Source organism: Ascaphus truei, chromosome 3, assembly GCF_040206685.1.
Source record: "Ascaphus truei isolate aAscTru1 chromosome 3, aAscTru1.hap1, whole genome shotgun sequence".
NCBI lineage: Eukaryota > Metazoa > Chordata > Amphibia > Anura > Ascaphidae > Ascaphus > Ascaphus truei.
In genome coordinates this window covers 244,719,164-244,735,073 of record NC_134485.1, presented here as the reverse complement: position 1 = coordinate 244,735,073, position 15,910 = coordinate 244,719,164, and the positions used below count along the sequence as shown (strand labels likewise).

General features: G+C 43.4%; 1 protein-coding gene across 11 annotated transcripts in view; it reads right to left on the bottom strand.

The window, feature by feature from the left end:
• Positions 1 to 15,910, bottom strand: part of INPP4A (inositol polyphosphate-4-phosphatase type I A) — a 150,952-nt gene that overhangs the window by 42,580 nt on the left and 92,462 nt on the right. For all 11 annotated transcript variants that reach the window (XM_075590520.1, XM_075590522.1, XM_075590519.1 and 8 more), the window contains exons 11-14: positions 15,105 to 15,252; positions 14,411 to 14,541; positions 3,248 to 3,352; positions 1,680 to 1,788 (exon numbers count right to left, since the gene is read on the bottom strand). In XM_075590520.1, coding sequence (XP_075446635.1) covers positions 1,680 to 1,788; positions 3,248 to 3,352; positions 14,411 to 14,541; positions 15,105 to 15,252 — 493 coding nt within the window. The remainder of the gene's footprint in view (positions 1 to 1,679; positions 1,789 to 3,247; positions 3,353 to 14,410; positions 14,542 to 15,104; positions 15,253 to 15,910) is intronic.

Genomic DNA, 15,910 nt, shown 5'->3' with positions numbered 1-15,910 from the left:
AGAAGGGAAGAAGTTAATCCATATTTTTATCTGACTGCAAAATCAAGCATATGTACAACATGTGTACCTACTGTACATAAAATGGATTTGGTCTGTATATTAATAAAGTAGTCAGACCTTTTATCCCACAATGACGTCACAATATTTCCCCAGTGTTTTAGGGATGCAGTCCTTGTTATTAATGGACACGCATAGGCCACTAGTACTAGTATAGTACATGGACACGATTCCCTGCTTTCCAATATTTTAACATATAATCATGCAAAATTGTATTAATATTTAGATTGGTGTTTTGGGATGCTATTGATTAATATTCAGAAAAGTGCATTTAGACGCAAGGGAACAAAGCCCAAAACATACAGACCTACAGTTTGATACATCGCATTAGCATATATGCCTAAAGTGACTCCTCCCTAACTTCTCCATCAACCACTCTCCCAGTAGCAAGCTACAGTAACTTTCCATACATTGATATATGGACATGTGTTCAAGGCACCTTTTTAGCGCCAAGTTAATGAGTGAGAGCGATATACAGTATATTCCCCATTGCATTTACAAGAATCCATGTGTAAAATCCACAGTACACAATAAGTATCACATGATTTTTAACCATTGTACTCGTGATTTGCAGCATCACGCATTATTTCCATCTATTTCTTAACTTAGGGTCATCCCTTTATGCCTACATTAATTAACACTATGTTAATAATTGTTTTAATTAGCTCAATAAAATTGTTATTTTGTTAATTTAATATTAAGGCAACCTTGCCATCTGGTCATGTAGTTTACTATAACCTGTGCTTAAAGTGTGTAAAAGATGTTTTCTTTTCAATTTTCCCCTTGCTTGTTACTTGCTTGTTAATACACACACACACACACACACACACACACACGTATTACAAAAAATAAAAACACAAAAGGGAGCTCAGAGCTACTTCCAATATGACAAAAATACACACACACACACGCAGTGTGATGCAGGAAGGACGTGCACGTCCGTGAGATAGGTCCCATTCAGAGGACCGAAACGTCAGTGTGTTTGCCGGTCATCCTAATACATTTTTTTTGGAGTACATCTGTGTGCGGTCTCGTCCTTCCTTCATCTCTGCTTAGAGGAACACCTAGCTTATGAAATGATCTTAAAGGGACAAGAACCAACATTTCAATATACACGTGAGTGCAAACTGTTTGCGTTGGGGGACATATATACACATACAGTATATATATATATATATATATATATATATATAAGCTCGGCTAACACGGTACCGATACATATGTACACACACACACACACACACACACACACACACACACACACACACACACACACACACTGATGGACTGCACTGTGCAGTAGATGTTAAGTTTGTTTATAGAGTCAGATTCATCACATCAACCCTGTGGTGTAGCAGCTAGAGAATTGCTACTAGCATATGAAGGATCATGGTTTTGATTCCTGCTTAGTATGGTGGTATAATTTATAAATTATAAAATAAATCAAATGTTATGTGTATTATATACAATGTATTCATGGGTTCAGACCTGGTGACACCACTGACACACTGCATAGCCATGGTGGTTGTACACCTCAGTGGCATTTCTTTTCTTGTATTGACCACCTCACCAATTTTAGCAGTCAAGATTAAAGGCATAAACAAGAAGACTGAAGGACTTACTGCTTCTTTGCCTCTTCAAACTTATGCAGCTGCTTCCGTAGTCCTCCAGACTTAAACCCCTGGCAGTGGGCAGCTGGTGCCCCTATAGTCACAATGTCATAGTTCTGATCTGTAGAATACACATATAAAGTCAGTTTAAATCACACACATTCATCTTATTTATTTTTAAATTCCAATTGACTATTCTTAAACTAGAAGCTTCTTTCAAGTCCAGTTACAATGGCTGAGAAAGTCATGAATAGAGATGGGCGAATTTGGATCTGCAGCGGATCACTCTCAAAAAAGGGCAGTTTTGGCAGATCTCTTATTATTATTACCAATACACTCCACGGATTCTGCAATCCCTTGTCTGATTTGTAGAATCCAATCCGCGGATTCCGTAATACGTTGGTGGATTCTTAAGAATCTGCCAACGAATTGCTAAATCCACAGACTGGATTCTGCAAATCAGTCATAGGATTGTAACCAATGCCGGTTTTTGATGAATACGCGCGGATTACAATCAAACAAATTTGTTTGCAGAGTTTACACCGCAAAACAGATTTTGCGGGGAAAATGTGAGAAAATGCAGGAAACAGATTTGGGCGGAATCACCCATCTCTGACATTTCCTAGAAGACAGCTCTTCATGATTAGACACCGGAATAGTTCAAATGTCCACCCCCACTTTACCCCTCATTTACCAAAAAGACACACACACACACACACACACACACACACACACACACACACACACACACACACACACACACACACACACACACACTTCTCTATAGGTTTGTGTGTATGTAAATACAGTGGTATTGGTGTAGGGACCTCCCTAGGCAAATCTGAACAACAATGACATTTTAAATACAAGCGTGTGATGTGAACAAAGTATTTATTTTCTCCTTTCTAGTTCCAGTCCCATTTTCTTATAAACCCCTGCTGCTTAGCATCACTTAAAAATATGTCCCATAATGTTTACATTATTGTGATAAAACAACAAGTCTTCATAGAAGAGCATTTACTTCCATCCTGTGTCATTTTCACCTCAATGGGGAAGTCACAAAATGTTACACTTTTTTGGGGGGGGAGATGTGCCCTTGTTACTCTATATCACGCAGTGTGCACTGTATACAAATATACAGGGCTATGTGAACGGGAAGGCATGAAGATATACAGTAAATGGATCACAGCCTGCATTACACATTACCCCTGAAGGAGCTTGGGCAACAAAAATCTTGTGGTATAGTCACTGAGAAATAGACTTGTAAGACATCTACCATCTATCTACAGGAAATCACGGTCACCAGAATAATGAGTTAAGCCGTAAACTGCAAAAGTGTGATCATTTTTCTTACAGATATAGACCAACTTGAAAACGGCTTCCCGTTGTTTTTTTCATACCCTCAAATTATTATTATTTTTTTTAAATTAGGACCATTGAGCTTTGCCTTTCTGCAGAATTATCTACTGCACTCAGCAACTACCCGTTACATGCATTTACAACAATGCATATGCTGGGAGTGACTAATGTCCTAGACTGCGGCTTGTATCTTTCCCTTTTGGAATACAAAAAGACCATACCTGATGCCGATTCATCCTGAACTCTCATTCTCTGAATGTGCAAATTGGTAGGAACAAATTCTAATTTTTTATCCGCCTTTAAGCTACTCGCTTTAAATGATACGCCTGGAGAGGGAAAAAAAGGATAAATGTTTTTAAGCAGAGAAATAATTAGGCAGATATCTGCACAACTCCCTCACACTTTCTATTTACCTTCAATCAACAAAGAAACCTTTTCTGTGCAAATGGATATACAGGAACTGTGGATTAGGTTTACACGGTACATTCAGGATAACCTCCACTGTTGGAATGTTTCCCACTGTAAAAACAGACTAAGGGACCAGAGCTTCTGTACAAAATGAGCCCCGTTTAAAACTTGTTTGAACTAAAAGTGGTTTTGTCTTCCGTTTTCTCAAGTTAAAGGTGTGTTAATTTCAGCGCCGGGGTCTCCCTGCTTCCCGATATATGTACAGCAGGGCCCCGCTTTTCGGCGATCCGCTGATACGGCGGCACCGAGAAGGGGGCCGCCATGTTGACTTTGAAATCACGCATGCGCAGAACGGGCGGGTGCGCCCGGCGCGCCTGCGCAGACCGCAGGTTGTGCTCGCAGACCGCAGGTCGCACATGCGCAGAACGACGAAAATGCCGGTTTGCGTATGCGCAGCACTGAAACTCGCTGGATCCGCTTTCCGGCGATTTTCACTATATGGCGGGGCCTCTGGAACGGAATCCGCCGTATACCCGGGGCCCTGCTGTACCTCAGATGGTGCTGCTAGTAGTATCATCTGTGGGGTGGACAATATGGTGGTTTAAATCTCCTGCAGTATAGGAGCCAATAGGAAGCAGTGACATCACCATTCCAGCTTCCTATTGGCCCACGTGCCAGAGGAGATTTAAGACTCATGGAGCACCGACAGCCCATACAGATGTAAGTATCCCGGGAAGCAGGGGGACTCCGGAGCTGAACCACCATAATGTCAGCTCCAGAGACCCCCTGCTTCGTGCATTTTTTTTTTTGTTGTTGTAAAGCTTGGAAAGCTGCTTTAAATTGGCTTTAAACAGCTGCATGAATGATCACCTGGAGTCATAGCACACAGAAAGAACTGCTAAGGCAATATCATTTTTGAGCAGTCTAGACCACACACCATAAACCCTTTTAAATTCTCAGAAATGGCAAGATATCAGAAAACTGACTGGGAAATGACGACATAGATTAATGATCTAATTTAGTAATGACTTCATGGATTAATAATAAAATTCAGTGAAACAATGGCACAATTGCATTAAGACAATACAGCAACTACATTTTAATTGAATTTAACTATTTAATTTCATTGTGTTAATTTCCATAGATTTATAAGTGTGGGACCTTTGAAAATATATATATATATATCAAACAAAACAGAAATATAAAGGAGCGCCTAATGCAACAACCTGCCTAACTGTGAGTAGGTTAGCTACTCTGGTGTAACAACCTATGGGGTGGCCAAGGGGGATAAAATAAATATAAAATAGAACCTATGTTATTATAAGATAAACAAATATAACAATAGTTTGACTTTAATATAAAAAATGCGTACAAATTAAAAAAAAATTTATTTAAAAATATAATAATAAATGTTTCAATGGAATGATACCAAAATATCTGGATACATCCTTGTTTCCCCTGGTGGTGCGGTGACCAAAGGCAGGCAGACGAGGACTTTGTTTCCCGGCGGGACTTCCTTTTGCGGGGCACCAGACTGGGCGGACGTCACTTCCGGTGAAGGAGACCACGCCGTGCCGGCGCCATGTGTATGTAGGAGAAGACACTACTGCTGATCCGGTCGTTACCACTGGCATATGAGGGCCAATCTCATAACTGCACTTTATTACCATGTTTCTTGTGAGTGGGCATTTGTCTGTTTTTAATGTTCCATAAACTTATTGTTATACTTTAATGCACTAGGTGTGCGCCTGTTTTTTTCTTTTTTCTTATATATATATATATATATATATATATATATATATATATATATATATATATATATATATATATATATATATATATATATATAATCTTTTATATATATAAATACATATCTGATCTGGTGGGTTGGCCAGTATTAAAGCTTTGGTTTTGTAAGAGCGAGCCAATCTAAACATTGGCATCCGTCATTAAAATGTACCCCTTCAGTTTGCTCATTTAGTGCTGGGAGAGACTGCGCCTTTATAATAAATTCAGCACTGTTTATGTATTATGTTTAAAAATCATGTAAAAACCAATTCATATAAGCGCGAAAGAAGAAAATTTAAAACAACTTACCATAATTTTCTTCTTTCCTGATCACCCTGGCAGTGGGCACCATTGGGACATACCCAAGCAATGAAAAATTTTAGGGAGGGATACATCAGAATGAACAACACCAGTTAATGCCTTATCAGTTTGACCTTTATTAATACATCTTACACTTATTTCACTACAGATTCTAACACTACGACCAAAGCTTGCGTCAGCTGATGATTGTACGTCTAGTCTGTAGTATTTCAAGAATGTATTGAATGAGGACCAGACTGCCGCTTTGCATATCTGTCCTGGTGTAGCCTGGGCTTTAAATGCCCATGAAGTGGACATGGCCCCTGTAGAATGAGCTTTAATGTTCAAAGGTTTATCTTGTCCTTTGCTTTCATAAGCCTTTTCAATACAAGACACTATCCACTGGGAAATTGTTGTCTTTGATGCTGCTTGACCTTTCTTCGGTCCCTCTGGAATGATGAATAGTCTGTCTGACTTTCTGATATCTCGCATCCTTTCCAGGTACACTTTTAGACATCTTACCACGTCTAATTTGTGTAGTCTTTCTTCTTTCTTATTCTTTGGTTCTGGACAGAATGACGGAATCACAATTTCTTGATTCATATGGAACTGTGATACAACTTTTGGCAGGAATTGATGCACTGGTTTGAGAACTGCCTTGTCTTGATGTATGACTAGGAATGGTTCCTTGGCTGATAGAGCCTGTAGTTCTCCCACTCTCCTTGCTGAGGTGATTGCTATCAAAAACGCCATTTTCCATGATAACCTGTATAGGTTCAAACGGAGCTGCTGTTAGTACATCCAATACCAGGGACAAGTCCCATGTAGGTACCCTGTTCTTGATTTGAGGCCTTAACCTTTTAACTGCCTGAAAGAATCTGATGATCAATCTTTCCATTGCCAGATTTCTTTCCAACAAGGCTGATAGTGCAGAAACCTGTACTTTCAATGAGCTAAGACTGAGACCTTTCTCAAATCCTTTTTGCAGGAACTCCACTATTGATACAATTCTAGGTGAAAGGAAATTTTGTTTTTCTTTTTCACACCAATCGCGAAAGAAAAGCCAGATTCTATGGTATACTTTCGATGTGGAACTTTCCCTTGCTTGTAAAAGGGTTTGGATTGTTTTGTCTGAACAACCTTTCAGTCTCAATGTTTCCCGCTCAATCGCCATGCCGTCAAGCCCATTGTTTGGCATTCGGATGACATATTGGCCCCTGTCGCATCAACCCTTTGCGATCTGGTATGTGCCATGGTGTATCTACTGCCATATTTACTAAGTGTGTGAACCAAAGCCTTCTTGGCCAGTAGGGTGCTACGAATATCACCTCTGCTTGGTCTTCCCTGATTTTCCTGATTGCTTTCGGAATGAGGGGAATTGGAGGGAACAGGTATGCCAACTTGAAGTCCCATTTGAAACTGAGAGCATCTGTACCTTGTGCGCTTGGATGAAACTGTCTGGCACAGTAGTTCCTTACCTTGCGGTTTTGGTGTGTCGCCATGAGATCTATGTCTGGCTGACCCCATCGCTCTACCAGTTCTTGAAACACCTGTGGATCTAATGCCCATTCTCCTGGGTATATGATGTTCCGACTTAGAAAGTCTGCTGTGACATTTTCTAGTCCTGGGATATGTATGGCTGTAATTTCCGATAAGTGGCACTCTGCCCACAAGAGGATTTCTGCTGTGAAGTTCATCAGCTTTCTGCTCCTGGTTCCTCCTTGTTTGGCTATATACTCGACAACTGTCCTGTTGTCTGATTCTATTTTTATACAGCCACCTCTTATATGGTCTTGGAAAGCTTCTAAGGCCCCGGTCACGCCGCTGTAACGCGCGCCCGCGCTTTTGGCGGCGCGTTCAGCCGATTCCCCGGTCTGCAGCTCACTGCAGGAGGAGAGACCGGGGGGGGGGGGCGTTGCGGAGGAGTGACGGGGGCGCGGCCATGACGTCACCCGACAGGTTCGCCCTCATTGGCTGAACCGCCGGGGGGCGTGCCTAATCGCTCGACGCGAGTCCTGCTCTCAATTCTATTGAGAGCAGGAGTAGCTCTCGCGCGAGCGCTGCGGCCCCCCCCTCACAGCGGGCCCGGCGCCATTGCGGGGAGGGCTCTCATGCGCGCAGCGTCCGCCACAGCGGACGCTGTAGTAGGCAGCGGGGGCAAGGCCTAAAGCCCTTTGTACTGCTTTTAGTTCCAGCAGATTTGATGGAAGATGCTTTTCCTGGTTTGTCCAGGTTCCTTGCACCAATGTTTCTCTTATCTGGGCACCCCAACCTGTGTTGCCCGCATCTGTTGTAATTCTTACCCAGTGCACTGGTTGTAGTGTTTGTCCTTTTTCCAGGTTTCGGGTATCTTCCAACCACTTTAATTCCTGTTTTGTGTGTGGGTGTAACAAGATTCTTTGTCTTGTGTCCTTGTGCTTCCCGTTCCATTGTTGCAGAAAATTGTTTTGCAGTGGTCTCATATGTATTGCTGCCCATTTTGTGACGCTTAATGTTGAAGCGAATTTCCCTAGGAGCTTCATGCATTCCTGTGTGTGTGTATGTGTGTGTGTGTGTGTATGTGTGTGTGTGTGTGTGTGTGTGTGTATGTGTATGTGTGTATGTGTGTGTGTGTGTGTGTGTGTGTGTGTGTGTATGTGTGTGTGTGTGTGTGTGTATGTGTGTGTGTATGTGTGTGTGTATGTATGTGTGTGTGTGTGTGTGTGTATGTATATGTGTGTGTGTGTGGACTGAAGTCCTGGTAGCTTTCCTGGGCTTCTTTGTTTGCATGGCTATGTCTTGCCTCTTTGCGTCTGGTAGTCTCACTTCTCCTTTTGCTGTATCGAATTCTACCCCCAGATATCTTAACAGCTGAGTGGGCATGAGATGGCTCTTGTCTCTGTTTATTAACCAACCATGGTGTTCCAGGAAGGTTACTACCATCTTCTGGTCTTGTTGGAGTTTCTCCAGACTCTTTGATTTTACCAGGATGTCGTCCAGGTATGGGTATATTTCTACCCCTCTCTCTCTAATTTCTGCCACTAGAGGGGCTAGAACCTTTGTAAACATCCTTGGGGAAGTAGCCAGACCAAATGGCAGTGCTGTGTACTGATAATGATCTTGATTTACTGCAAACCTTAGGATCTTTGATGTCTCTTTGCTATGGGCACATGTAGATAAGCGTCTTTTAAGTCTATCGCCACCATCCAGTCTCCTGGTTGTACCTCTTGAATAATCAGAGATAACAATACAGACCGGCGCCTCAATGTCCAAAACTGAAATGAGTCCAAAGATGTGCTGCAGTGTCCAAAAATGCTGATCCGGCAGAGGGACTGCAAGCTCCGCAACAGCACACGTGGTATCATGCAAAGGAGATAAAAAGAAAGATCATAGCGTGACACTGCAATCTACATAACATATAACTCATACAAACAGGACATACATGACAAACAACACTAACAGAAAGGCTGACAATAAACAGAGATTTATTTAGACAATACTAAAAACAAGAGAAGCTTTGGAGCAGGTCTAGGATCCAGTGTGGTAAAACTGGAATCCTACTTATTTCTCGTCAGCCGTGACGTCACTCGCTAGGTGGAGCATGCGCACGAAACGCGTTGGGTGTTTCTAGAGACCATTTGAAAGAGAGCACCAAAGGACCAGGTCACAGCACCCAGTCACAGTTCGAGCAAACGGTGTAGACGTGCGGTACAGGAGAAAGCGGCGGCGAGTAGCTCCACCTAGCGAGTGACGTCACGGCTGACGAGAAATCTCGCGAGGTTTGGCCTGCAGGGACGCTAAGCCCGAGAGCAACCGGAGGAAGCGCCGGCGGCCATTACAGCAGCACCACGCGCCGAGGACAAGCTGTTTAAAGAACTCCACAGTATACACACCGCTTGAACCCTTCTGAATTGCTGCAAGTAGGATTCCAGTTTTACCACACTGGATCCTAGACCTGCTCCAAAGCTTCTCTTGTTTTTAGTATTGTCTAAATAAATCTCTGTTTATTGTCAGCCTTTCTGTTAGTGTTGTTTGTCATGTATGTCCTGTTTGTATGAGTTATATGTTATGTAGATTGCAGTGTCACGCTATGATCTTTCTTTTTATCTCCTTTGCATGATACCACGTGTGCTGTTGCGGAGCTTGCAGTCCCTCTGCCGGATCAGCATTTTTGGACACTGCAGCACATCTTTGGACTCATTTCAGTTTTGGACATTGAGGCGCCGGTCTGTATTGTTATCTCTGTGTTTTTCTAACTGTGTTTGGGTTAGGTTTTCCTGGCAGCCGTCCTATAGATAGTAATTTTTCACATTGTGTTTGTATTGTGTATATATTCACATATTGTTTAGCGCTATTCACACCACCCTTTTTTCTAGTCTTGAATAATCAGGTTCAACGACACCATCTTGAATTTTCTTATTCTCAAGAATAAATTTACCTTCCTTAGGTCTAGGATTGCTCTGTAATCCCCTGTAGGTTTTTTTTACTAGAAAAATCCTGGAATAAATTCCGCTTCCTCTGTCTTCCTGAGGTACCTTCTTTATTCCTTCTGCTTGTAATAATTTGTTTAAAGCCGAATTCATCTGCCTTCTTTTTTCCTTGGACTGTATATATGTTATTACGTCCATATTTCTTCTTGGCATCTCCCTGAATTCTATACTGTACCCCTGACGAATGGTCTGTAATACCCAATTGTCCTGTATTGTTTGGGCCCATGTTGCAGAAAACTGCTTCAGTCGCCCTCCTACTGACAACTGCTGGGCCGCCCTCTGACCTTCATGTGGATTTATTCTTTGTGAATGATCCTCTTCCTCTGGCGCCACGAAAAAGCCGGTTCTCCATGTTGTTTGTCTTGGGAATTACCTACCAGGTCTATATCTTTATACTGGTTTCTATTAGCCTGTTGGAAACCGAATCTTCTGGCTCTGTTTTGCTGAGGTAAAAAAGTGCTCATACCTCCTGATGCTTTTTTTATTATCGCATCCAGTTTGTTACCGAAAAGGAACTCACCTTCAAATGGTAGTCCACACAAGCTGTTCTTTGATGCTGTGTCAGCCATCCACTGTCTGAGCCATAAAGCCCTTCTTGCTGATACCGCCAGCGCCATAGATTTGGCTGCTAATTTTACTGCATCCAATGAGGCTTCCGCTATGTAATCTGTTGCCCATTTTACTTCTGACAGTGCTTTAAGAATAGCACTTCTTTACGCCTTTGTCTATTGCCTCTTCAATGTTGGCAATCCACTCACATAGCCCTTGCTGCTGACATAGTTGCTATGGCAGGTTTGTAGGAAAAATCCTGCGGTAACGTTTTTTTTTTTTCCCCTCAATACATAATCCATCTTCCTATCCATAGCGTCCTTCAATGACGCAGCTTCCTCTATTGGGATTGTGGTCTTTTTTACTATTCTGGAAATAGCAGTATCCACCTTTGGGCTGATCTCCCAAAATTTTACCTCCTCTTGTGGGAATGGATACATCTTCCCAAACCTTTTAGGCGTAAATACTCTGGCGTCTGGTCGAGCCAGCTCCACCTGAATGAGGTCCTTAATTACTTGATGGATAGGAAAGACTCTACCTTTTCTTGTCTCGCCCCAAAATGTTTATCCTTCTTGTGGGTTAACTCTTCAGTATCTTCTAGTTCCAATGCCTGTCTCATGGCTTTGATGAGTGAATCCACCATTTCTACATCAAATTCAGATTCCTCTTCCTGAATATCTTGATCTGATGAATCCACTGATATCTGAAAACAATCAATGTCAGACTCATCTAATGAAAAACCTTTCCCCTTATCCAGACTGGTTTGGGATCTAGATCTTTCTGCGCCGGGTTAACAGCTTGCTGGACTGCCGCATCAACACTCTGTTTAACAGCCTCCTTCATCAATACAAGGAAAGTGCTCATTTGTTCACTGGTATCCCCTGCAGCTGCCTTAAGACAATCTTCACATAATTGCTTCCCTATTAGGGCTGGTTTCACACAAGCTGCACACCATTTAGTTTTCTTAGCAACCTTTATTTTATGTTGCAGGGATTCCCCCGTCCCTTTTGAAGATCCTGCTTCTGGGAGGGTAACCACCGAACTATATTATAAAAACAAAATAAATACTAAACATACACCCTAATGTATATAGACCATCTCTCTTTCCCATGTAGAACTAAGGACTCACCTAGTCTTGGGAACTGAAGTTTTTGGGTGTTTCCATTTTCGCATCCATTTCCAGCACTTGGCTTCTCCCTGCTGAGCGTTCCATGCTGCAGCTCTCCTCACACATACACACGGTGTGTTCGTCGCTTTTATGACGTATCAAGTGCTCGTGCACGGCCCGCGTGTCTGTGCACGCATCTGCCGGCCGGAACGTGACGCGCGCGCTCCCGTGTGGTCGCGTGCACTGTTCCCTGTACCGCAGCGTTCCAGACGCTAGCGCGGTCAATTTGAACCTTTTCTCCGGTTCGCAGCTATGGCTGCTCCCCCCTCCGCGTGTAGCGGGCTCCTGGGGTACTTTTACCGCAGCGTACCAGACGCTAATGCGGTGAGTCTGGGCCTCCACGGCTCTCAGCTGCAGCTGCTATGCACCCCTTCTGCTTACCTTTCGTTTGGTACTGGGGCTTCCTTGCATGTAAGCTTCCCCGCCCGCGGCTGCAGCTGCTCCCCACCCTACGGATGTAATGGGTTCCAGGGGCTCCACCGACTCTAAGGGGTCTCCGTCTTGCCACCAGCAGGGCGCGTCGATCGGAGCTTCAGGGCAGAGAGGCTGAGACCCTGGATATCTGCACTAGGTGCAGTTGGTGAGTCCCTTACAAAATAAAAAATCCTACTCCTAGCTGTGAGGACAGGAAAAAGACTAATGTGCAGGTAGAGGGAGGGGCCTTATATGGCCTACCTGCAAAAGTCTACTTCCTGTCTTACCTAGAGTGAGAAGGGATTAACCCAATGGTGCCCACTGCCAGGGTGATCAGGAAAAATATGACTGTTTGTGTGGAACATTTTGTGGTTGCTGCAACATTCCAGTGATGCCACAAAAAGGGGCCGGGTCTGATGAGACTAAACAGCCCTCAATGTACAAAGAACTCCGCAGAGGAATGTAGAATGGTTATTATGTACAATGGCAAAGTGACATTATTGTGAATATCGTCACATGGACACCGAGAGCACAAGCTTACGATACTAGAAGCTATTTCTAAGGATCTGATGACGGTGGCCATCTTGTTTATTGTTAATATTATACACAAACAAAACTATTTCCGGTTGGAAAGCACTGAAAAAGAAGGCATTGCAATGTCTATGGGACGTTGTTCTTTGCGCTGCATGATGTGGAGATCTCTTGGACTTCATTAGGCGCTTATTGCTCCCTATCATATCCAAATGGACAGTATATCTAAGATAATCTATGGCAACCTGGACACTACATGACTTCTATTCTTTGAAAAGATTTTTAAAAACTTGGGCTGTGTCCATGGTATGGCAGACCGCGCGGACGCTGAGCTAACAGACTGCCAAAGGCGTCTATGCTGCGTGTGCGCGGTAGGGGGAGCACGTTGCGCAAGAAATCAGTTTAAACTGATTTCTTGGCGCGACAGGCCGGTCACGTGAGCGGAACGCCCCAAGACATGCCCACGGACGGCACGCGTACCATGGCCAGGGAAAGCACCCGCTTTCCCTCAGCGTGCCTCCGCACAGCTGAAATTACCATGGACGCAGCCTTAGGCCTCGGGCATGGTCAGCGCGTAAGGGCTGAGGCGCGCTTGTACTTACCTGTGAGCCCCTACAGCCGCAATGAGAGCGGCTTTAGTAGGGGCTCGCCTACGCTTAGCAGAATTTTAAATTTCAGCGCTCGCCGGTCACGTGAGCGGTTTGCCGAATGAGGGCGAACCAGCTTCGTGACGTCACTGGCCCGCCCGCCGACACACCCCCGACAGGCGCGCTGCCTAAGGCCAGGGAAAGCACCCGCTTTCCCTGAGCCTCAGCGCGCCTCCGCACGCCAGCAGGAACCCTGGCCGAGGCCTTATAAGTAGTCTGAGCAGCATCTCAGATTAGACGCTTTTGCAACTAATTGCAAGCCCTACCAGCAACAAAGGAGTTTAAACAGTTGAATGATCCACACCAAGCAGTTTCTCAGAAGCGTATAAATGATTTCAGGAGACAAGTCATTTAGTTTTGAATGTTTAAATTGTACATCGTGCTGCATTGACCAAACACAAACAGAGCCAAGTTATCCCAGGTTTTAAACTAGGTTGGTTTAAGTAGAAATAGCCGTGCCAGTCCAGTAGCGATAGTGCAGAGTAAATAAGTACTTCAGTATTATATGATGACCTGAGGAAGAGAGGAGAACTCTCGAACGCTTGTCTTAGAGTATCAATTGGTAGTTAAAAAAAAAAAGGTAGCACCTAATACTGAAGTACTCATTTACCGTGCACTAGGTTGGAATATTTAACTGAAGCTGCCCGAGTCTGTTCAGATGTGTATATTTATGGGCCGAGTTTAAAAGCCTGGATTGGTTCGTTCTCTCTTTTGGCGACTGCCCTGTTTCCCAACCATTAACAGCCCTTAGACATGTAATGCAACTTGTATAACACGGAGCAACTATAAACCAGTGAGGCAACAGGCATCCTAGCAGCAAATTCAAAAAGCATCGCACGACATGCAAACATATGTATGTTTCTGTCCACGACATGCAAACATATGTATGTTTCTGTCCACGACATGCAAACATATGTATGTTTCTGTCCACGGCATGCAAACATATGTATGTTTCTGTCCACGGCATGCAAACATATGTATGTTTCTGTCCTTTGTGAGCCGTTCGAGATGAAGGGACCAATACGGTGTTAAACCTATAATATACGTCTGTCCTAAGTGGATTCCTTCGACTTGTAATATTTGCCTTTTCTATGATTTATTTGCGCTGACCTTTGTATTGATGGAGGTTGGTCAGATTCTCCTGGTAAGTCAATATGACTGTTTGATATTGAGTCACTATCTGTCTGCGAAGGTTTTCCCAGCAAGGAGACAGTTCCCCCAACTCTTCAAGCTCACACACCCTGGTAGGGACAAAACAAGAAAGCACCTAATAATAAAACAAAGATTGTGCATTCATGTGGTTTAATCTATTAACTAGCACTTGGCAAACAGCCCAATGACCCCTCCATTCCACGGGGCACAGAGTTACACGGAGGAAGTGTGCATGTGTAGGGTTTGTGTTCCTATTGCTATGCAGAGTATCACACCAGAACAGCAATATGTTTGATTAAGAGTGAAGCAGCTGTACAGCACACGCATACCACATACATTAAATATACTTATGTGCCAAATCATATAGACACCAATTACTGTATGTGTACTAATTACAGATGTGTTTTCTTATAATGATGATCTAAAAGAAAGAAGTTCACATTCGCACCTTTTACCCGCAGCGATTTGTAACTCGGGCTAAGATGTTTATCACTGCACGCCACACAGGAAATGATCGACCGCAGTCAGTTACTGAATATGTGTAGCATTACCGTAACTTGACAAACCACCAGCAGGATCACAAAGCATTAGCGCCACTATATTAAACTCATCATCGTTCCCTGCTAACGTTGTACTTGTAACCTTGGCTTACCTCGCTGCATCCTCTTCAAGCAGTAGTTTCACAAACTGTCTGGGGATGTGCAGAGAGAGGACACTCTCGGCCATCTGCTCCAATATTCGCAGGTGGTTTCCGTCCGTTGTGGGGAAACGGTACATCCGACAGATCGCACCGCCAAACACTGCAAAGTGCAGCACAATCAAACACTACAGTTAAAAGTCAATAAAAAAAATATGATATTTATGTAGATGATAAAGCATATTTTCACTGGTGTTACAGTTTGGAACATTAGAGTGGTTTAGTTTTCTTTCTGCTGTCATTGCCCAAGTATATTTACTGAAAAGGGCCTGATGTCAAGGGTGCGTACGAAAACACAAGGAGGAGCGAGATTAGAGACCCTCCACCAAGAATTGAAAGACAGCACTGAAATTACTAGAGGCCTCTGAATAACAGAGGAAAAACATGGGTATGTGTTATATTCCTGACAATATAGGAGCCCTACAGGGTTATTCATCAAGGTTGCTCGTATGCAAATCTGGGGCAAAATTACTGCGCGAGATTGATTTATTTAAGAAAAAAATCTCATTAGTGTTAATTAGAGAAAAAAAAAATAGTTTTGCAGCTGGGACTCTTTCATAAATGACCCCCCTAATGCCTACACACTGATAAAGTTCTGTGGTTGTGTCCATATGTGCAAAACTATTTGTGAGCAGTGGGGGGGGGGGGGGGGGGGAGGGAGGGAGAAAGAAAACACTTGAAGTTGTTAAGAGATACTGAGCTCCTCTGTATTGAAAAGTAATCCATACAAAAAGCAGCTTTCTTGGAAAACTCTAGGGGTG